At 48.9% G+C, this 23,942-nt stretch overlaps 1 protein-coding gene across 4 annotated transcripts in view; it reads right to left on the bottom strand.

The window, feature by feature from the left end:
- Positions 1-4,645: 4,645 nt before the first annotated feature.
- Positions 4,646-23,942, bottom strand: part of ST3GAL2 (ST3 beta-galactoside alpha-2,3-sialyltransferase 2) — a 41,852-nt gene continuing 22,555 nt past the window's right edge. For 2 of the 4 annotated variants that reach the window (XM_036926892.2, XM_057492671.1), the window contains exons 2-7: positions 18,535-19,914; positions 15,942-16,135; positions 9,874-10,053; positions 8,285-8,330; positions 7,883-8,002; positions 4,646-7,062 (exon numbers count right to left, since the gene is read on the bottom strand). In XM_036926892.2, coding sequence (XP_036782787.2) covers positions 6,889-7,062; positions 7,883-8,002; positions 8,285-8,330; positions 9,874-10,053; positions 15,942-16,135; positions 18,535-18,873 — 1,053 coding nt within the window. In that variant the 5' untranslated portion in view covers positions 18,874-19,914 and the 3' untranslated portion in view covers positions 4,646-6,888. Of the gene's footprint in view, positions 7,063-7,882; positions 8,003-8,284; positions 8,331-9,873; positions 10,054-15,941; positions 16,136-18,534; positions 19,915-21,297; positions 21,323-23,942 lie in introns of those variants that run through there. The other 2 variants (XM_036926896.2, XM_036926895.2) reach the window with 2 other exon arrangements.

The raw sequence follows: 23,942 nt of genomic DNA, 5'->3' as shown, positions 1-23,942 counted from the left end.
GAGATAGGGCAGGGAAATGGGACAAGGGTTATGCCTCTGTAAAATCTACTTAGCCTGTGAAAAAGGCAGAGCTTATTTAACTTAATTTATATGCTGTTCTTCTTCCAGCCCCTTAATCAATTAAGTAACTTTGTAGCCAGGACAGGAGAGAGACCTCCAAAGTGTAAATGAACCTATGTGGATGAAGAATGCCGAGATTCAGATCAATACAGTCATCTAAGTAACCCTATTCTTAAAACAAATCTTCAAAGGAATTATGAATCAGCTGTTTACCTCATTCCTTATGCTCACCCCTACCCAGAAGGCCCTGGGTAGTGAGGGAGTGAGGGTTTAGGGTTTGGGGTTTTATAGGGCCTTCTGGGTAGTGGTGTTCAGTTTTATATCAAATAAACTTTCTTGTAGCATAAGCTGATTGCACTTATCTCAGAACTCTTTTCTGTGGTAAAGACAAGAACTGTCCAACCTCCATCTGGTAAAAGCTGTAAATGTCTTTGTTACTTTGCTATTTCATTCAACTTTCTAGTCTTAACATAATCCTTTTCTCTTTCCCTGTTTTATTTCAGATCAGTGGGGAAGTGGAAGTTCTCAGAACATAAACTCCCTCCATCGAGTGCTCTGTGGCTCCCCCAAATCCCGGGGTGGTAGGGACTTAGTTCCCATGCCATGTAGATTCAACCAGACACTGGATGCCAGGTGACCCTGGCTTTAGGAGTTGGCAAGGGATTTGCTCTGTGCCGAGGAGTTCAATGTGCTTCCCTTTCCTCCCTCTGTTCTTCCTTGTTCTCTGCTGCCTGCACACCTGACATTCACTTCTACTCTTGCTTTGATGAATTCCTTCCTTACCTACACTTGTCCGACCAGGTGGAGAATTCTTTCTCAATTAGTCAAGAACCCTCCCCCATCCAGGTGGAGGTCTCACCTAGTGCACAGGGAGAGACCTCCTCAGATTCAGCTACACAACAGCAATCCTATCTATTCATATCTATAATTATTTATTATATATAATATTTTCCTATCTTTGCTTTGCTCAGCTGCCAGATCCTGACTCTGAGACCCACATGCCAAATAAATATCCATTATGGAGTTAAAAAAATAGTAAATAGTTCATTAAGCCAAATATTTTTATATATTTACTTTTATGCTCTTTGCTGTGTATGTATTATACCCCACAACAAAAGTGGTTTAAAAAATTATTTTAAAAATTCATTAGTCATTGGGGCACCAACATCTTTGAAGAACTCTGTGGTGGCTTTCATCCGTCAGAGAACAAAGGAATCCAGGCATGACAGAGGCCAGAAAGCTGTGCTTAAACAGTGCCTAACACCTGTGATAGATAGGCATGTTTACCACAACAACCCACAGTATGGTAATTCGTTTTGACCCATAAGGATTTGGGACAATAGTTAATTGACCATGAGGGGCTCTAGAAATGAAATAGATGATGGGCAGCCTACTAAGGTACTGCTTGGTGTGTATGGGAGGGAAAATGTCAGGAATGTTAAGAAACCCATCACAGTGATGGGAATTCACAGCTTCCTCCCTAGTTCCCAGACATAATTCAGGTCACACACCTGAAGATTCTTTTTCAAGAGGATCCCAGGGTCCTCTGAGCAGCGACCCTCTGATGCAGCTTAGGTATGTAACGTGAGTCTTCCCCCAGCCCTCTCCAAAGGGATCTATTTCCCAGAGTGATAGTGTGCTGGGGAAAGGGAAACACCTAGACCTTCAGCAGCTGCCAGATCTTGGCTCTGAGACCCACGTGCCAATGTGGTCTGTCCGTTTAGAGTTGGAGCTTATTATAGCAAATGGTAGATGAATCTCTGGTCTAAGTCCATTTAATGGTGAGTCCAATGAGACAACAGAGCCACATTAAGGTAGCTTTCTCAATCTCCAAAGGGAAGAGAGATATTTACTACCTGGCAAAATCCCCATATTGGCAACCTGAGCCAGAGTGCAGGCTATTATAATGGGACAGGCCCAATAGAAGCCCCTGTGATGTAGGGCAGGGATGTGGGACAAGCATCATGATTAACTTTTCCTGCCTATGATGAAAAATGCTGAGATATAAACAGCATAGTAAGAACAGGAGAGACTCCATCTTAAGGCTAAGACTCCTTTTTAAAAACCAGGGACTTAGAACAAAATAGCAGCAGACTCACAGACTTCAAGAAGGGACTAGTGGTTACCAAAGGGTAGGGGTGGGGAAGTGTGGGTGAGGAGGGAGGGAGAAGGGGATTGTGGGGTATCATGACTGGTGCACATGGTGTATGTGGGGTCACGGGGAAGACAGTATAGGGACTCTATACTGAGAAGACAAATAGGGACTCGGTGGCATCTTACTACACTGATGGACAGTGATTGCAATGGTGTATGGGGGGGACTTGATAATAAGGGTGAAAGTAATAACCACATTGTTTTTCACGTGAAACCTTCATAAGAATATATATCAATGATACCTTAATAAAAATAAAAAGGAAAAAAATAAACCAGGGAGTTAGGAGGTAAGATTCCTAACATATTCTTTGGTAATCACACAATAATTATGCACCCTCAGTCTTAACTAATATGTTCCTAGTGCTTGAGGAAAACCACTGTCTTGGAGAGGAACCAGATCAATAAATTCCTTGTGTTAAGTTTATCTTACAGAATTATTTGGAGGACTGATAATGGACAAGGACATCTTGTCTCTTACTGGAGATAGACATCCTGAGACCACATGACAAGCCTACATCCCACCCCGCCCACCCCTACCCCTGGCCCTTTATCCCATTCCTGAAAAGTCCTTAAAAGACATAATCCCCAGCCTTTTAAGTGCACCTCCTCTCTGAGATCGCCCACACTCCCTTTTCTTCGACTTAAAAAAAAAGCCTTCTCATGGCTCAACTTACTGTGGTCTGTCTCTGCACTCTTCCTGTAGTCTGTCACTTGGCTATTTCATTCTATTTTCCAGACTTAAGCACAAGTCTTCACTCTGTGTTCTACTCCAGGTAAGTAGGGAGGGGCTACTGAGAGCTCTGATTTGATCAAGTTCCTGTCGCCTGGGTGACCCAGACAGGACAGAGGCTGTACAATCATGCTCTTTAGCAGCCTGCCTGAAAATCTCCTGTCTCTGCCTTTGGGAAGTTCTCAGAACACAATCTCACTCCATCCAGTGCTCTGTGGCTCCCCCAAATCCTGGGGTGCTAGGGGCTTAGTTCCAATGCCATGCAGATCCAAGTGGACACTGGACGGCAGGTGGCACTGGCTTTAGGAGTTGGTAAGGGATTTGCCCAATGCCGAGCAAGAGTTCAATGAGCTTCCCTTTCCTTTCTCTGCTCATCCTTGCTTTCTTTGGCCTGCAAGGCAACTGCCATTCCCTGCTACTCTCGCTTTGATGAATTCCTTCCTTACCTACACTCATCCGAACTCCTTGAGAATTTTCTTGCTGAGTCAAGAACTCTCCCCTGTCCAGGCTGAGGTTTCACCTAGTGTGCAGGGAGAGACCTCCCCAGATGCAACTCCTAGCAACACCTGAACTATCTCCAAGATAGTAAATCAAAAGTCAATACCACATCCTGGCAGGATTGGTGCTGCCATCAAACTCGAGTTATGCAGGGGTTTGGTGATTTCTTTCTCATCCCATTTACTCACCAACTGAGTCATGGATAACGACAGTTTATTGCAAATGTAATCAAGTGATAATGTCAGCCTGTTGCTCCAGATATAGTTATCTTTGTGGGATCAAAGCAACACAGTCCTTGGCCAATGTGGGGAGAAAAAAAGATAAAAGACTTGATGGGACTTTTGACTCTAGAGGCTACAGGGACATTTGGAAGTGCTGTTCCAACCAATTATGGTGACCTATAAGGCAGCTGGTTTTGAGAGGGGCCCAGATAAAAAATGGTATCAACAGTCCAGCTATGTGCTTGGACTGCCACTGGGCCTTATGACTTAGCTGACTAAATGCTACTGGAGAGTGTCTGTGGCTGAGACATTTTACAGAGTCTCCAAATAGGAGAATTAGAGCTCAGAGTTTGAAAGTTTTAGAAAAGGACCAGTGCCCTCGATCACCAAAAAGTATTCTCCATTTGAAAAGCAGCTCCTGGCTTGCTCTTGGGCAACGGCAGAAACTGAATCACATCACCAAGTAACTATGGATCCTAAATGATCCATCATGAGATCTACGTTAACTGATCTGCCGGCTGAACTATAAAATCAGATGTTCTGCAGCACTACTTTGCATAATGGAAGTAGGCTCGAGGGGGTTCAGACGGCTCACCCAGGGCACTTGCTTCTACCATCTGCCAACTTCCTGAAACCCACACTCATAGGCATCATGCAGAGTCCCACAGAACCTGGAAATCGAAGGGAAAAAGCCCCGTCCTGCTGCCTGCTTGATCTGCATGCTGTGCTGTCCCTGGCAGTGGGGTCTCTGCCCAGCTAATCTGCCTGGGAGCCCTGAAGGTCAACAGTGAAGGACTACCCTCCCAGAGGGCATAGCTGGAGGTCAAGGGTTAGGAGGCCTCACGGATGAGAGGAGGGTGTGTGGAAGTCGCCCCCACCTTTTCTACATACCCCAGCATTCTTAGCCATTACTCAATCACAGCTCCCCTGCTTGACCTCCTTTATGCGATCATATATATTTCAGAATAGATGAACAACCGTATAGTGTTTTTGTTCTTTTTAATTCAGAAAGAGAAAGGCGAGAAAATAAAAAATGTGTTTAAATAACTATTGCAGAAAAGGAGATCTGGGCCGGATGCTGGGACCTACCTCTTCCAAAATGGAGATTTATTAATGTTTTAAACAAAACAAAGAAAAAGGAACAAAAAAAGAAATAAATTATTCTCAATACTGTTTGGCATAATTGCATTGTTTTCATTTTCTAAACACTCAAAACAGCCTCTTCAGGAAGCACTGAGATGAGACTGGCAAGAATGGCTGATGCCTTGACTCCAACATGTGGGGGAGGCCCTGAGAGAGGCATTCCACTGAAGGCCCCCCAAATCCACCCCCATTTTTTACTCCCCCTACTTTTGGAATTGGGAACAGACTCAAACTAAGTCCTCAATATATTAACTTTCGGGGTGCCCACTGCCCCACACCCACCCTCCTCTAATATACTCTCCGGCTGGCTACTGTTCCCCCAGCCAGCTGCAGGAATTACACCAATGGTCAGGAGGCAGCTTGGTTGGTGCTATCAACTCACTAAGAAAAAGGGTGGTATTTGTGGTCATCACTGTTGAGAAGGGGGATCCTTTTAGTGGTTTGGAAGCTTCACAGAAGCCCTTTCCCCCTCCTAAACTACCTCAACCTTGAAGGGTGAGAATACCATCAGTGGCTTCCTCTAGCGTCTTAAGCTGGGTTCAGCCAAGCAAGCAGCTTCCAGTTGTAACCCCTGGTTATTAGCTTCCTGGTACCTCTAGAGCTGGAAATGGAAAGTGGGTTAGAGCAGGGAGGCAGGCAGTGAGCATGGGGGAGGCAGTGCATATGGGCAGGGGAGGAGGCATGCATGGCGACAAGACTACTCCTCTCCAGGTAGGCTCCTGGCTATTTGTAAGGCCAGCTTAGAATTTTAAAAGAATCTATTGATCAGCCATCCCCGCAACTTCAGGTTAACTAAATTATGAGCCCAAGGCAAATTCCACCCCCAAGCAAGAGGTTTCCTATTCCTCTCTGGGGTGATGGGTGAAGGAAGAAGGTGCATGCGCCAGGCAACTGGGCTCCCCATCTGCAGCCTTCTTTCCCACGTGTTGCTCCGTCTCCCTAGAGCCAGCCAAAGACAAGTTTGAGGGGTTGGAGGATGGAGAAGCAGTAGCACCCCAATCCCAAGGCAAGTTTTGATTTTTTTCCCTCGGAGCAACAAGGAGGCTGGTGAGGAGGTCCAGGGCCTCAGCAGACAGTAAACAGGTTGTGAGTGAACAGCAGGGACCGAGGGTACACGGGAGTGAGAAGCACCTTACATGTGATGTGACGGACTTCCTAGTCCCCTGCCTGTTCCTTACACCTGTGTTTCACAGTTAGGCCCGAGGCAAATACCACCCCCCACCCGGCAGGGAGTGAATACAATTCTAGGCGAGACACAAAATGCCCTGGTCAGAAAGGCCATTCCATAGGGTAGCCAGGGGCGGGGGAGGTGGGAGGATGAGGGACCCACGCGCCCTCGGGATTCTCACTGCATTTCTTTGGTGGGTTTACACTCACCCATCTGGGCCTGACAGATAAAAGGAAATGTGGGATCTAATATTCTCTCAGAGGACTGGAGAGGTCGGAGAGGGCTCTAGCTTTCTCCCTGGGGTGAAGGCGCGCTCCTCCGAAACCACCTGACCGCCTCTCCATCACTCCGAGGCCAGGAGGGATCCAGCGGAAAGGGAAGCCGAGCGGCGGGTGCCTCGCGCCTTCCCCACTGTTTTCTCCTCCGCACTCCCGGCGGAGTCAGGCCGGCAAACGACTGAGACTCTCGCTGAGCCCGAGGAAAGTACTTCACGGAGGCCGGAACCGACCTCTACTTAAAAAGCATGAAATAAAATCCTACCCAAAAGCATAAAGAATCGGGGATTGAACGGCTGCCGGCCCGTCTCCGAAGGCCATTGATTGGAGGAGACGGAGCCCAGTACCGGAAGTTCTCCTTGAGTCGCAGGATTGGTTGTAAAAACGGAGGCTCCGCTAGGCTGCAGTGCTGACTGGCTCTAGGCCGAGGCCGGCCCCTAGAGTCTAGTGATTGGAGGGACTCAGCAGGCGCTCGCAAAACTGCAACATGATTGGTCCAGGTCGCTCCCACTGCCTGGAGACGCCCAAAGAGGCGTTACACCCACGCCGAGGCCACCGCCCTGGGATGGCTCCGAGTCCGGCCGGGAGCGTGCGCCCGCGCTTCGCGGCTGCGCCCTAAGGATCGCGGCAAGGCCGAGCTCAGTTGCCTCGGTAGACCTCGATTTTGCTGGCCTTAGCCAGCATGTCGATGATGTGCGCCTCGAAGTCGGCGTCGTGCACGCCAGTCTTCCGGAACTCGCCCGCGTACCGGTTATTCTCCCAGTAGTGGTGCCAGTTGCCCCGACTGTCGGCCCCGAACCCGTACACGTTCACCTGCAGGGGAGGGCGGCCAGGTCACCCCATGTCGGGTACCCGGGAGGGCAGGGCGCGGGAGAGCCTTGGGTCGTAGTGGGGGAGGAGAAAGGGGCCGCAGCAAGCTGACAGCAGCCTGCAGGCCGGCAGCAGCTCAAAGCCAGGACGAGACACCCAGGCCTGGCGCTAAGGACACTGACTCGCAGGGAGACTGCAGCTCTCCCATGTTCTCCTTCCATCTGTCTGATTACATCAAGAACGGCTCCGTTTGGGCCAGCTTATGACAGCTCTCCAACCCATGCCGACTTCTTTTAATGGACTACTTTTATTTGAAAACTGGTCAAGTACCCAATACAAAAACTGAAGAATTCACTGGCAAAAGTGGATGTGCTGGGCATGAGCACTGCCGTGTATGGCACAGTAGCCCTGCCTGCTGGCGAGATGCTGCTCCTTAAATGACTAAGCTCCATTTTTAACAACCACACAGAGAAGGCTTGGGGCCCACAGCTTTGGGTCACAACCTTCCTGCTGAAACTTAACTACACTGTTTCCATTCTGTTTATGGTTATGGCTATTCTTCTTTATAACAATAATACTAATTATGATAGTACTATTTCCTTTTTAAATAAATTTAACTTTTAATGAAATGATTTCAGATTTAATGAAAGTAGTTTGAGAAATGCAGATACATACTTTACAGCCTGGAAATGGGGGGCATCAAAGCTACTTGGTCTCTGCCCACAAAAACATATTCCTCTTGAGGCACTGCTAAGCCCCAGAAAGGGCTGACTCCCTCTGTTCTGTGGGTCCCGCTATTTTACCCCCAGACTAGGCTACTCACCTCATCACACACATGCAGGGCGAAGAAGAGCACCAGCATTCCTGTGGAAGGGTACCGTCCATGATGCTCTGTCCACCTGTCATGGATATACTTGAAGAAGGCTGGGTTGTAGATCTGGACCTAGGAGGAGGAAGGGTAACAGACACATGAGGGGCTTTGGGAGTCCAGAGATTCAGGCCAGGCTCTGAGTGCCTTCTGCACTTCTTCCATGTTTGCCAGTGGACCTATTCATCTGTGTTCCCTGGTTTCTGCGGCCTCTGTGGAGGTCAGGAACACCAGCAGGTGGGAACTCTGAAGGGTCTGGAAGGGCACTGGGGTACCTGAGCCATAGGACCAGGCGCACCACGGGTCAGGTCTGCACTGTTTCCACTGAGGTGGAGATGAAAAAGGGGAGGAACTTACCTTTTCTTTGTCTACTCGAAGGAAGGACTTCACTGGGGCATAGGTGCTGCAAGCAGAAAGAAAACATTTAGATGGCCCTGTGGGACCCAGGGATGCCCTTCCTCCCCTCATCAGGCCTGATGGTTGACAGCCTCACATCTAGCCCCCTGCTTCCAGACTGCTCTCCCATAGCACATCACTGCAGTGCCTTGCTCAGAAACCTTCAGTGGCTTTCCGTGCCCTTCAGAATAAAAGGGTGTTTTAGTTAGGCACTGGGGCCCTCCATAATCCAGCTCCAGCTTTTCTTGCAACAACTTTCTGCTGTGAACTCTCCACTTGAGTTAGCCGATCATCTCACACCCACCACATTTGTGCCCTTACCTCTGCTTATAATGACTCACTAGTCTTCTCACATCTGGCACAAATCCCTCCTCCCCTACTAGCCAGCCATGGCACCTGTCACCTACACTCCCTTTTCTGAGTATCTGTAACACCTAATCTCTTCAGTACTTATTTTAGCCCTTATTTCTCCCAAACATAAAGTCAGGAAAATATATATGCTTCTGTGTTAAAAGATACATGGTGATGACAGGTGAAAGGTGGAAACAACCCAACTTTCCATTGAAGATGAATGGATAAACACAATATGGTGTATCCATAAGATGGAATACTGTTCAGTCTTTAAAGCAAATGAAATCCTAACACTTGCTACCACATGGATGAATCCTGAAAACATTTTGCTAAGTGAAAGAAGTCAGATGCAAAAGGACAACCACTGTATAATTCCACTTATGTGAAGTACCTAGAATAGTTAAATCAAAGAGACAGAAAAAACAGTGATTAGCAGGAGGTGGGGGGAGTGGGCAAGGCGGAGTTATTGTTTAATGGGTCTAGAGTTTCTAGCTGAAATGATGGAAAAGTTCTGCAGATGGATAGTGGTGATGTTTGGACAGTAATGTGGACTTTCAGTGCTACTGAACTGTGTAGTTAAGATAGTATATTTTATGTTATATGTATTTACCACACACATGGTGAGATAGTAGATTAGGGGTTATCTAGGACCAGGGACTGGGGGAGGAGGAATCAGTGGTGATAGTTAAGGAGTACAGGGGTATCTTTAGATCTTTACAGATCCTCATCTTTAGAACATGAAAGTGTTCTAAAATTAATTGTGGTGATGGTTACACAACTCTGTGAATATACTAAAGACCATTATATTGTATACTTTAAATGTGTCAATTGTATGGCATGTGAATTATATCTCAATAAAGCTGTTGAAAAAATACTTGAATTGAATTCCCTGTGGTTCCCGGCTGTGACTGGGCAACTGCCTCCAAAGAAAGTTAGTTTCAGAGTCAGAAGCCATCTCCTGGGAAGGAGGCCAAACCCAGATTGTCCTTTCTTCACCTTTCTACCATACTGGCTATCACTATGCAGGAAGTGACCCAGAACAGCTAACCCACCATTTGGGGCCCTCCTTATTATTGCCTCTCTTAACCTGTCCCTCTTAGCCAAAATACTCAAAAGAATTCTAGATCCAGTCTCTGGAAAGACTCTTCCCAAAGCGGTTCTGTCACCCATATTGTACTCCCAGCCAGCAGAGTGCTCACAATCGGATCTGCCCCGTGGACAGGGCACTGGCGATCCACAGTAAGTCCAGGGCTTTGAAGGGCACCAACACAAAGCTGACATTGGCGGGCAGGTTCTTGGCACTCTCAGGGTACATGAAATGGTGGGTGGTTCGGCTGCCAACATCCTGCTCAAAGCCCACAGTTGGTGCCTGATTCATCCTGCAAGGACAAGAGTAGGACATGAGAACACCATGGAAACCGGCGCAAGACTTTGAGATGACAGTTTGGTGCTAGCCATCAAAAATACAAATGGGTAGACATTTTGACTTGGCAGTTCCATTTCTTGAAACCTATCCTATAAAAATGGTTGCCTAAGTGTGCAAGACATATACAATATGTACATTCACTGCAATATTATTTACAACAGTGTAAAGGAGAATCAATCAAGAATTGGTTGATACATTTTGGCACATTTATATGATGGAGTACCACGCCGCCACTGGAATGAATGAAGAAGATTTACATGTGCCAATAAGGAATAAGTCCAAGAGCCATGGGTGAAAAGAACAAGGGGTGTGAGGTATCCACTTCTTTCCTTTTGATACATACTTTCCAATAACTACTCTGTGCAACAGGAGGAAATTACAACACAGAAAAGGAAAACTTAAAACTAGATAGTGTGATACCATTTTTATTTTTGTAAAAAAAGAAAAAAAAGACAGCTACATGTAACAGAATGAAACTGGATCACTGTCTAACCCCATACATAAAAGTAAACTCCAAATGGATCAAAGACCTGAATGTAAGTCATGAAACCATAAAACTCTTAGAAAAAAACATAGGCAAAAATCTCATGGACATAAACATGAGTAACTTCTTCATGAACATATCTCCCTGGGCAAGGGAAACAAAGGCAAAAATGAACAAGTGGGACGATATCAAGCTAAAAAACTTCTGTACAGCAAAGGACACCATCAATAGAACAAAAAGGTATCCTACAGTATGGGAGAACATATTCATAAATGACAGATCCGATAAAGGATTGACATCCAAAATATATAAAGAGCTCACACACCTCAACAAACAAAAAGCAAATAATCCAATTAAAAAATGGGCAGAGAAGCTGAATAGACAGTTCTCTAAAGAAGAAACCCAGATGGCCAACAGGCACATGAAAAGATGCTCCACATCGCTAATCATCAGAGAAATGCAAATTAAAACCCAATGAGTTATCACCTCACACCAGTAAGGATGGCCATCATCGAAAAGACAAACAACAACAAATGTTGGCGAGGTTGTGGAGAAAGGGGAACCCTCCTACACTGCTGGTGGGAATGTAAACTAGTTCAACCATTGTGGAAAGCAGTATGGAGGTTCCTCAAAAAACTAAAAATAGAAATACCATTTGACCCAGGAATTCCACTCCTAAGAATTTACCCTAAAAATGAAGCAGCCCAGTTTCAAAAAGACATATGCACCCCTATGTTTATCACAGCACTATTTACAATAGCCAAGAAATGGAAGCAACCTAAGTGTCCATCAGTAGATGAATGGATAAAGAAGATGTGGTACATATACACAATGGAATATTATTCAGCCATAAGAAAAAAACAGATCGTACCATTTGCAACAACATGGATGGAGCTAGAGGGTATTATGCTCAGTGAAATAAGCCAAGCGGAGAAGGACAAGTACCAAATGATTTCACTCATATGTGGAGTATAAGAACAAAGGAAAACTGAAGGACCAAAACAGCAGCAGAATCACAGAACCCAAGAATGGACTAATAGTTACCAAAGGGAAAGGGACTGGGGAGGATGGGTGGGAAGGGAGGGATAAGGGTGGGGAAAAAGAAAGAGGGCATTACGATTAGCATGTATAGTGTGGTGGGGGGCACGGGGATGGCTGCGCAACACAGAGAAGACAAGTAGTGATTTTACAGCATCTTATTACGCAGATAGACAGTGACTAATGGGGTATGTGGGGGGGACTTGGTGAAGGGGGAAACCTAGTAAACATAATGTTCTTTCTGTAATTGTAGATTAATGATACCAAAAAAAAAAAAATTCAATAGGGGTATAATAAAGAAAAAAAGAAAGAAAGAAAAAAAAAGGAAGGAGAGGGAGGAAAGGAAAGGATGGAAGGGAAAAAGAGAAAGAGAAGGAAATGAGGGACAGAGGAAGAAAAGACATACTTTTGCATATGAATAGGAAAAATTTGCAAGGGTATTAAAATTAACAATCATTACTCTTGGGGAATACTTTAGTGTATATATATATTTTTAAAATAACAAACACATACTACTTCTTTAATTTTTTTAAAGAAGGAACAACCTTCCACAGCTTCCACCTCACCTGGCTGTTCTCTCCTATTTCCTAGAGGATGGTGGCAGCATGGTAAGAAGCTAGAGCATTCCCTCGACACCCAGGCTCGTAGGCAGCCTCTGTTCCACCAGCCCAGCCACCCTATCCCTGTTCTTTACATTCTTGTCTGCCTTCCACTCCAAGGCCAAGAGGGAGGCCTCCTGTCTGGACAGTGCCCACCCTCGCTGTCCCCTGGTGGTGTGCATTGTGGGTCTGTCTCTCCTGTGCTGTCATGGAAGCGCTTGGAAACCCAGCACAGGCTCCCCATGCCCCTCGGGTTAACAAGCCGAGAAGCCTTCTATTTCCTTTCCAATTGGTACAAAACATAGGAACAATAAAATCAAAGCTCCCTTTTTTGGTAAGCATCCTAAAAACAGGTGATCCAGCTTTAAACACAAAACCTGTTGGTCTTTACTGCTGCAACTGTTTATGAGACTATTCCTGTCTTGTGTGGACCACCTTGCAGAGCTGTAACACCTAGGCAGGTGGCCGTAACCCGGCCCACCATTGGGGACACAGGGACCTGGAAGAAAGGGAGCAAAGTCGCACGTGCTCTCCCAGCTTTTTATGCCAGTTCTATAAAACCAGTATGAATGTTCCCTGTCCTTACAGTGGCCAGCACCACCTTAGCTGGGCTGGGTGACAACCTCCTGTGTCGCAGGGGCTCCCACAGGGCCTTCCTCCTTCCCGTCTCCCATTGATGGCATGAGCCGGTAAGGGCTTGTTCAGGATTCCCCACTACCGTTTGTCACATGCTTTCTACCTCTCCGGATCCCTTCCCCTGAGGGATGGGCGGTGCTCTGAGCTGGGAGGCCACAAAGCCTGAAAGGGGCTGGATTTGCAAGAGGAGTCTTTGTTCTTAGTTACTTCAGTTCTAGTGTGGGGCAAGCAGAAGCCTAAAATCTTCCCTGCAGGACCAGCTGTACTCTGGCCCCAGAACAGGGATCCAGGTCCTGCCTCCCTCCCTCAAATCCATTTCTTTGGAAGGACTGTTCCTCTGTCTCCTTCCCAGGTGCCCTGTGAGCTCCTGTCTTCAGGGCTCAGAGATACTGTCTCCTGGAGGAGCCAAGAAGTATCTTCCAGTCCGTTAAGAACAGTTTTCTGGGCTGCGACAGCTCCACACATGGCACTGCTGTCCGATGGTCACCACAGCCACGCCTGGCTTTGCCTTCTACGTCAGCCCTGGGGTCTGTGAGGGACACAGCAGGTTGGGGAGGAAGCCTGATGGGAATAGTGTTTCTCAGCTGCCTGGGCTATGGAAGCGGGAGCAGGAGGTGGAGGACTTGGGTTGGAGACATTCAACTTGACTGGGGCCTAAGCTAGGCAGGAGCTGGGGTCAAGGTTCACCCTTGTGAGGACCCAAGAAACAAACCTCACCTCACCCAAGTTGGAGAACCAGGCTGGTCCTGCAGATTAAAGGACTGCAGCACATACCCTGAGCACATGTCCTCTGAGCACATACCCTGCCGTCTACCTTTTCCACTCAACGGGCAGCCAGAACTTTCACGAAGTCCCCTTTTAGACCTGCCAACCAGGATCACTGCCTCCTGCACTCCAGTCAGCCTTGCTGCAGAGCCTCCCCCTCCTCAAGTCCCTCCTGCTTGCCAGGCAGGCACCTGCTTTCAAGAGCCTGGGAATAAATGGAGAAAGAGGTCCAGAAAGGTTTCAGAGCTTCCAAGGCAAAGGGAAAGAATGTGGCATGCTCTGGGGAACAGGATTTTGCTTTGAGGCTCTGATTCACTCTAGAGAAGCCAAGCCTGGGAAAAAGGCCAGGCCAGAGCAGGATGGAAAGGATGTGCTATATCTGTGTGACTCAGGGGAAAAGTATTCTATAATTTTACCTGTCCCTGGCTGCCTCCAGCCTCCAAAGAAGCACCTGAGGGCAGGGGCACAGACAGTGGGATGTGCATCTGTGCTTAGGGTTTGGTGTCTGGTTGCCTAGTCCCTTTCATTCATTCATATATTTAAGGCAAGCTTCCCATCTGTTAGGTGCTGTTCTAGTTGTGGATCTATCTGCTAGCCAGCTGGGGCAGGACCAGCTCAACACCATCTGGAGTTGTCAGCAGGGTTCAGAAGACATAGGAGGAGGCAGCTGGGGGAAGGGGAAAGGTGGGGAAAGACATCATCTCACTGTAACTCAGCTTAACCATCCCAGTGGCATCTTACGTTGGCCCTGCTTGAAGGAAGGGGGTGCCTCCCAATTGATTCCAAACCAAGATATGCCTACTGGCAAAGAGTCACCTCTACTGCCATCTGGCTCACCCCTTTCCCAATGCAATTCTGGGATCCACTCCAAAACATATCTAGCCTTGTCCCTGTAAGAACATCCGTGAATTCCTTTCTTTTTTTTTTTAATTTTTATTAAGGTATTATTGATATACACTCTTATGAAGGTTTCATGTGAAAAAACAATGTGGTTACTACATCGTGAATTCCTTTCTGCAGCCTGATCTGACCAGGTGCCACCCATGTGTCATAGCAGCCAAGCTTTTTTGTCTGTTGTGCTTCTGCCCTGGAGCTTCCAAACCCTCACCCTCCCAGGTGCATAATAAAAGCTCCTACTCAGTGTAGGTGGCAGGGCAGGGGACACAGGAGCTTTAGGTACTTGAGAGCATTTCCCTGGGCCTCCCAAGCATCCCAGGGTCGCACTGAAGTGATTGATACCTCAGTCCCCAATCTCAGCCACTGTCTCTAGGTGGAGAGAGATCGTTTTCCAGCTCCTAGCTCCACTCACTCGCACTCTGGGTGCTAGCAATTGGGAGGATGGGGAGAATCTCTGGTAGCTCTGGGTTCCTGGATGGGGGCTAGGAACCCCCACTTTCCCCCACCCCTCACCATTCTCAACATGAGAAAGGTTTTACAAGGAACGTTTAAAACCTCAGAGACATATTGCTGCCTTGCTGTTGCCATGGAGACAGCAACAGTTCCTAAGACAAAGCCCGCCCTTCTGCCTCCTGGGAAAGCTGGTCTTTCTGCAGTGCTCATCCTAAAAGATGCTTAGTGAAAACCGAGCATTTTCAGAATCTTTATTCTGAAGGCTCTTCCTCTACCAAGGAGTGGGATGCAATGATCCCACTGTGGCATTTCCTGTCCCCAAGACTAAGGTAGGAAGTCAGAAAACAGAGGTTCAGAGCAGAACGAGCAGCTCAGGTCAGGTTACAAGTCTACCCTCTAAGCCCTGTTCCCCTCCAGGCTCTTTCTGCCTTTGTCTGGAACAAATGCCCTCCCAACCCTTCTCCCTTTCTCAAGGTTGGGCACAGAGGTCTGATAAATGGCTAAGCCCCTACATAATCTAAACTTTATGAGATATAAGTAAGGGACAGCAGCCCAAAGCGAGCTCTGCCCAGCGCCTCTTTCTTTTCAGGACATGGTCTCCTGTGATTCTGCTGGAAGGAATTACCTATGGCTATTAGGCAAGACTGTAGGTTGGGGCCTCACTCCTGGCCCACTGCTGAGGAACCAGGCAGGTGGAAGGACCTCTGCTGGATGACGTCACCAGGCACCAGCCAGGAGTCACACTCAGCTCTCTTCAGAGGAATTCAGAGTTGGGAACTGAGTGCAGGCTTTCAACAAAGTTTAAAGTAGGAATTCTGCCTCCCCATCCATCCTAACAAACACAAGCGAGGGACCTGAGTCTGACATGGGTTTCGGGTGTCCCACAGCAAGCCTAGCAGCTGGCAACTCCAACATGAGAGTCCACGGCCTGAGGCTTATCCTGCCCACCCGTGGGCTCCCTGGGCTCACCTCATGATGAAGTTGTGCCCATCCACATCCGGCCCATAGCCAGAGCCCCGCAGGTTGCCTGAGTTCCCCACCACTGCACAGCGCCGGCACTGGTGGGGGTCCCGGAAACGGTAGGGGTTCTCGCCTGGTACTATCTGGAACAGCTTGTCCAGCACCTCATTGGTGTTGTGTGACTTGAACTGAGGCTGCAGCATCTGTGGAGGGGAGGGGAGAAGAGAGAGAAGGGTGGGAGTCGGTGTGAGCAGAGAGGGACTCTCGGCTGCCTCCTCTCCCTGCTCCCACCCGCCAGTGTCCAAGCTGCTCAAGCCTGCAAACCAGGCTTTCTAGGGACGGGAATTCTGAGAGCCAGTACCTCCCCTCTCTCAATAACAGCAAAATCTCCTTTTGGAGACTGGTGCTCTGCTAGTTAGGGGCTGCTCCAGTGCATGGAGGGAGCTCAGGGGTCAAGGCACTATTCAATTCTCCAGGAATCTGCAGGCCTGTGTCACGAAGTAGAGAACTTCTTGAGCTCATCATGCATGCAGAGTCATATAAAGAGCTGTTTTGAGGTGCAGTGAATGTGGAAAGCCCTATGGAGTTCAGGGTCTCATTCCCAATCTGCCTGCAGGGGGCGCTCCTGGTTACAGAAGATGCCACAGGGGTATTGTCCACGGGGAAACACTTTCAAAGTCCTAATGGCTGGAATAAAACCGATCCCCTGCAGCTCCTACCTCCAGTGACTGAGGAAGACCAGGAAATGAGGCAGGGCAACACTCATATGCGCCAGGCAGTTTAGTAGGGTGCCAGGCCAGTAACATGCAGGAGTAAAGTGGCAAGTGAGGCTTAGGACAAACAGGAAGTCCATCAAAAGGGGCTGATTTAAGCCAATTGTTGCCGGTGGGATTGCGATTCCAAGAGATCGTATCTTCCAGTTTTTCAAGAGAAACTGAAAATACGGATTTCATGTGAAGGGACCCTGATTGCTAAATGTTGGTAACTAAAGCAAATATTTTTAAAACATTGTGTGGGCTGGACTTGGCCCATGGGCTTCCAGTTGGTAAAGTGGAAACTAGAGCTTTAAAATGCTCTGTGGTCTGAGCCAGAACACCACGAGTTTGTGTCTGAGCAGAAGCTGCTCAGGGACAGAATGCATGGATGGGATGGTATAGGCTGGCTTCCCTGTCTCCTCTGTGGGTACAGGAAAGGCCCCTGAGAACAAAAGCACAAACTCAGTGTGCAGAAGATGCTTAGCTCTGAGACAATTTCTAGAATTTCTAGGTAGATGGCAAAAGGGGGTGACTGTGGGGAGCAGTGAACGGCTTCTGCTGCATCTCAGCCGAGGAACAAGCTTGGTGCCTGAACAGCCCTGAGGTGCATTCCTGTGGGCAGGAGGCCTGGCCTGCCCATGGGTCTACCTCTGCCCAGAGTCCTGTTCTGTCCTGTGTGGCCACCGCTGAAACCTACAACCTTGGGCAAGCCCTATGCACACTCTGAACCTTGATTTTCCCAATAAAATGAAGGTTGTGACTACGAGCACAGACAGGACCCTGCAAGGGCTCCAGGCTGTCACTGGAAGGGCCCATGGGGCTCCTGGTGACCCCTGATCTGTAGACCTCCCATCCTTAGGGACGCTGACAGTCTGGGCCAGGAAGCAGGATCTGTGAGTTGTTCCCATGAGCCTGATCACAGGAGCTCACCCTCAGTTTCCCTGAATGTGAGAAAAAGGGGAAGTCATCCTCCTCCTCACTGGCCAGCTGGGGAAACCAGGGACCATGAGTTGCCTCCCAAGTGTCCCAGAGGGGAACACAGGCAGCCCCCACCCTGTGGGGCCCCTGGGTTAAGTACTAATGCTGCTCCACCCCGATAAGGTGTGGCAACCAGGTGGCCCCAGCAGAGCCTGGGGACTGATGCTCGGCGATCACAGGGATGAGGTGAAGGGCATTAAAAGCAGAAGAAAAGTGAAAGGATCCAGGAGAGCAGGGATGCTTGGCCACCCCCACCCCCTCATCCCCTCCCTTTACCTCCCTTCACCCCAGAGTAGCTGACAATGCTTTCGTCTCCCAGCCCAGGTCTTTTCCAGCAACTGTAAAGAACCAAGTGGGTAACCTTCACAGTGTTTAAAATGATTCTGAGCCAACATTTACAAATTAGGATATTTAGAAAACAACTCTGGACTTCTGGGTTCTCTTAAACAGTCAGAAGATCCAGCAGTGATGGGGTGAGACCCTGCGGAGCAACAATCACTTGTGCTGAGGGGCTGCCTCCTTTATGAAGGGCAGGCTGCTCCCTGTTGCCATGGACGCCACCCCTCGCCATCTTCTCCCTGGGGGCCTGCTTCTCCTGTCAGTCACTTCCCTGGCTCAGTCAGCATTTCTGATCTCTGCTTGGTCCCTACAGGCAACAGACAGAATAGTTCCCTCTCCTTCCAGGCCCTGCAGAATCTGATTCTAGGAGATGGATCTGGTCAAATGGACCTCACACTGTCAGAATCTGGGGGCCAGAGAACAGACAGCCCAAATCTAAGATGGGGCTTGAAGAATAACTCCCACACAGGGGGACAGACCCTGCGGTGGGGGCAGCAAAGGGCGGGCAGGAGGGGCCACAGCTCTCTCACCATCCACCACCTCAGAACATCCAGAGGCAGATCCATGTTCTCGCGGGTCCAGACCGGAGAGATGTTGCTGTTGAAGTGGCTGTCAAACCAGTCGGAGGCACCAGCATCATCCATGCAGCGGCGGCAGGCACAGTTCTTGCCAGTGAGCCCCTCCTTGCTGAGGCGCTGCAGGCCAGCGTAGCTGGGCACCAGCTTCACGCGGTGGGTCCCACCCAGGGCCCCCGAGTCCAGGTAGGGCAGGGTGGCCATGCTGTGGTGGGAGTAGGTGAAGAGCAGTGACATGATGAACACCAGCAGGAAGACCACGGAGAGGAACCACACCCGCAGGGAGCACTTCATGGTTCGCCAATCTGGTGGGGGCTGGATCACCAACCCAGCAGGCAGGAGAGGGTGTCACCGTGGCCACTCTTTTCCCAGCCTGCTGATGGGCCAGTGACAGCAATGTGCAACGGGCATAGGGGCATGTGCCAAGGAAGGGACAGCAGCAGGGGTCCCACACCACACCCTCTTTCCACGTGGGGAGAAAGCCCCTCGGCAGGAGAGGCTCCCCTATCCCTGAGTCACTCAGGCCCGTTTGTACTTATGGCTTCATTGGGTCTCTCCGTCACTAGCTGGGCCACAGAGGTTCTGCTTCTCCTGCCGGCTTGGTGAGGGGGAGGTCAGTCCATCCCAGCCCTCTAGTCCCTTGGGGTTGATGGCTGCCAGCTCTGGAGCCCCTCTCTGGTGGCTTGAAACGGCCCAGTCTGGAGCATTCGGGGTCTTTGTGGTTCATGAGCAGACACCAAGGCAGCCCCTCGGCCTCTGCAGTGGGGAAGCCCTGGAACCTTAATCACGACAGAGGGCATGTGGGTTTTGTGTGGCCTGGATTCCATGCAAGAGCTGTCACTGCCTCAGCTGGCCCTGCTGGCCCAACCCCTCTGCCAGGGGGACGGAACCAGGCCCCAATCCTGAGAGAGGAAGGCCAGGAGGCTCTGTGGGTATCAGAAAACTGCCGTGGAGACCAAGATCCTCCTTGAGTTAGGTTCTGACCTTCCGCTTCCCATCAAGGTGCCAGTCCCTTCTTCTAGTGGCCACAGCCCCAAATGCAATTGTATAGGGGTTCCCAGAGCTCTTGCTTCTGCTGTGAGGTTCTCTGGGGCCAGGGAACAGCTGCTCCTCAGTGGGATGCTGCTTCAAATGCCGCCTGGGTCAGCTGAGTGTGCTGAGCTCCCTGCCAGGGCCCAGGCCTCCTTCTTGGTGCTGCTGGCTGGCTCGCAGGCTGCTCTGTCCATCCCCACTCCCCTGTGGCTGGCTGTCCTGCTGTTAGTTAGCTTGCGCTAGCAGTAATCCCCTGGCAGGCTCCCCCGCACTTGTCAGGCGCCAGGCTGCCGCAGCATGACCCTGAAATGGCAAAGGAAAATAATGTGCTGATAAATTGCATGTGCACACATGCTCTCCCCTAGTCCCACCCCCAAGCCCCAGAGGGGACAAAGCTGGCAGTAGAGGAGATGCCCACCTAGCCAAAGGATGGACAAAACAAAGTTTCCCCCTCCACAGACAGTATGGCTCTGCTCTGTTAACTCGGGGCCTCAGAGGACAGGATTAGCCCGCCATTCTCCCTGATTAGCCAGAAAGTAGACAAGGATGGAAAGTGATTTCCCTAAAGTCACATGGTGAGTCACAGGTTTACAATGTTCCTAGTCTGGCTATCTGAGGCTACTTTCAGGTGAAATTTAAGAGAAATGGCCCAGAGAAAAGACTGCAGGGGACTTTGGATATGACCCCCTCCTAGGCACTCTCTACCCTCTGAATGCCTGTGAGAAGTCCCTGCAGGTAAGAGTGGGGTAGGAGGCAGGCGAGCGCTGGGCCTGGGCTCTGGGATTTTTCCTCTTCTCCCTTGGGTGTGGGCTACAGAGGAAGCATTCCTGGGTGAGTTCTGTGAACCATTAGCAATCTTTCTAGCTCTGGTGTCACGGACAGAATCTGACTGTCAGGACAGAGGGGTACTGTGCTTGGCACCCCCATCACCCAGCCCTCCTGGCAGTTGCCTTCATGTGTCTTTTATAGGCAAAATGAATGCCAGAGTCCCTGCGGGTGTTGACACCCTGGGATTTCATGTTTCCTGAGCATGCAGGCAAGAACAGGGAGAAGAGGCCAGGTTGTTTGGGTACTGGACCCACGGGAAGGAGCCTGAGTCCCTGCCACATTCAAGGGCACTAAGACAAGAGTCAGGACAAGGCAGAGAGTGAGCCCCCAGGCTCTGGTGCCAAGCCACAAGGATCACTTAATCCTGGCTGCCTGCCCTCCCCACCAGCTTCTCTCCAAATCCAACTCATGCCGGTTCTGACCTGGCCCCCCTGGGCCCTTGCTGAAAGCTCCAACCAGCCATTCCAGTGTCTTCTGGCCCCAGCCAGCAGCTGCAGCAAAGGCCTCTCCATCTCAGGATCCTCAGCTGTCCCCTCTGTCTACAGCAGCTCAAACTTCTGGGGCCAAGCCAAACCACAGAGCCAGCAGGGAACGGAACTAGCACACTACAATAAGGACATTATTCTGGGTGAAGAAACAATGCTCCCAGGAGTGCAGAAACATGCCTAAGGTCACAGCCTTTTGAGTGGAGGTGAGATTTGAATCCAGGTCTCTCTGGTTCCAAAGCTTGTGACTGGCCAGGGCATAGAAAAAGGCCTGAGAGCCCCTTCAGCTCACCTAGGGGCTCAGGGTGAGACACAAGGAGACACAGAAGCTGGTTCCCAGGGTCAAGAGTAAAGCTTTGCCCACATGCCTCACCAAGGCCTCCCGGTCCTAATCCACAAGGGCCCTGCAGCACTGGCTCCAACGTCTCTTCTGCACCCGTTTGGCAGGTCAGGCTCCAGGCACGGATTCTGGCTGACCGTCTGTAAATAGGAAGCTGGTACACTGCCTCTTCCACTTCCCCGTTTGCCCATTTCCACATTCAACATCTAAGGAAAAGAGTTTGGTTTTACAGGGTTCTGCTCCCAGCATCCAGTGACCTGAAGAGAGCCAGCCATATGGCCAGTGGCCCAGGGAGATGGTGACTTTCCAGGCTGAGCGAAGGATGGCAGGGAAGGACCTCACTAGGGAGACCTCATTTCTGGTGGGCAGGCCTTTGTGGTTGCTGAGTGGGGGCTGTGCAGAAGCCGGCACAGGAAGCTCCAAAGGAAACCTCTCCCCTATCAGGAAGTCAGTACCACCTGGGATTCTAACTCAACAAATGGGCATCTGAGGTAACGCACTGCCTTGTCAGGAAGCAGAAAAGCCCTAGTTGGAGAAGAGAAGTGGAGTGACCGGCAAAAGCCCTTGCTTTGGGAATCCCTGGCTGAGCTGCTCTACTTGAGTTGAGGGCGGCAAACGGAGGCACAGGGAGCAGCTGCTGCTCAGCCAAGACTAAGAAACATCAGAGGGCCCCAGACATGCACCAAAACTCCGCGAAGTCCCCTGGCGCTGACCATTACAAAGTGTTTTCATGTGCCTCATTCCTCTGGGGAACTCCCCTTGCCCTCCAGTGGCCCACTGCCTAATTTTGATTCCTCCCCTTCACGGCTGTTCTCATCACTCACGTTAAGCCCACACATACCCCAATATGAAAAAGTCGGGGGGAGGGCACACACTTCAGTATCAGCCCCCACCTCTGGTGCCCTCAAAGGGAGGCATGCCAGTCTTCTGGGGCCACCGGCTTGGTGGGCACTCATTTATTCATTCAACAAGTTACTTAACAGACCAGTAGTGGGCCAGGAGGACTGTGTGGGCCAGGACACGCCCAGCCTGCCCTCACAGACCTTCCCACCTAGTGGCAAATACAAACACATAGGCGATTACAAAATGCCAGGACAAATTTATGGAGCTGGGAGAGGGAACAGCACAAAGGGCCTCAGGAGGAAACAAGCATGATCTGTTAAGAGGAAGGCAGGAGGGACCGGTCACAGAGAGCTTTGAAGCATTTAGGATTTATTATGAATCTGATGGCAGGGTTTCAAGGAGGGACATGTCACGAACTGATTTATATTTCAAAATGGACCCTTGGAGCAAATTTTTTAAATCTAGTGGTACCAAGAGCTTGGAGAAGATGTGAAGTATTAACACTCACACACTCATCACTAGTGGGAAGTTAAATTGGTACAATGCTCTGGAAAATAATTTGGCATTACTTAATAAAAATGGACATAAGTATATCCCAGTGTTTTTTTGTTTGTTTTTGTTTTTCAAGGAATTGAAAACCATCTTTCTCACAGAAAATAAGGTATGGAAACAGAATGAGAGACTAGAATCATTCCCCAGTTATCCTAGGCTAATTTATTTTATGACTTCCCATGTGCACAGATATCCTCAGAAATTGTAATCCTCCTTAGGTTTGGGAGGGAACGAATGGTTTCTCACCCACAGGTTGAGAATTTAGAATTGCTGAATTACAAATCCAGTGATCGGTCTCCTTGTCATCTTAAGATTATAACACTTATATTGAACCCTGACATTGACCATACTTTTCATTTTCTCCCATTATCTCATCCCCACTTGAGGTAATCTGTTATTTTCACTGAGGTTTAATTCATATATAATAAAACACAGAAATCTTTCAATGTAAAGTTTGATGAGTTTTTACCTCTGTGTACATCAGTGTAAATACACAGTATAAAATCCAGAGCATTTTCATGATGCCGGAAAGTTCCCTGGTGCTCCTTTGCAATCAGTATCCACCACTCCACCACTCCTCTGAGTTCTGTCTCCATAAATTAGACTTATTTGCTCCTGAACTTCATATAAACACACACCATGAACTCTTGTGTGTCGGGCTTCTTGTGCTCTGCACAATGTTTTGGAGATCCATCCATGGTGTGTATCAGTGGCTTTTCTTTTCCATGTTTGGACATTTGAGTTGTTCCCAATTCTGGGTTGTTATGAATAAAACTTCTCCAAATTTCTAGTGCAAGTCTTTTTGTGGATGCATGCTCTCGTTTCTCTTGGGTAAATACCTGGGAGTGGAATTACTGGGTCATAGGGTAGGTGTATGTTTAACTTTACTATAAATTGTCAAATAGTTTACCCAAGTGGTTGCAGCATTTTACATTTCTACCAGTAATGTATGAGAGTTCCACTGGTTTCATGTCCTTGATGTTTTCTCTGTTTTTAATTTTGGGCATCCTGGTACGTGTGTAGTAAACTCTAGTATTTCTACTACCAGGTGCATGTGAATATGTGCCCCAAGAGACATGTAAGAATGTTCAAGACAGTATTGGGTAACAGCTGAACACTGCAAACCACCCGAACATCCATTAGAAAAAAATGGATAAATTGTGATACATTCATGTCACATAATAAAAAGGAATGAACTACAGTTTCAGAATCCACAGGGACTAATATGACCAAAAACTATTACCTTGAGCAAAAAGAGTAAGTCCTGGATGAATGCCTAGAGT

The sequence above is a fragment of the Manis pentadactyla genome, chromosome 15 (assembly GCF_030020395.1).
Source record: "Manis pentadactyla isolate mManPen7 chromosome 15, mManPen7.hap1, whole genome shotgun sequence".
Taxonomy (NCBI): Eukaryota; Metazoa; Chordata; class Mammalia; order Pholidota; family Manidae; genus Manis; species Manis pentadactyla.
The sequence above is the reverse complement of the archived record's forward strand: the minus strand, read 5'-3'. Positions and strand labels throughout refer to the sequence as shown.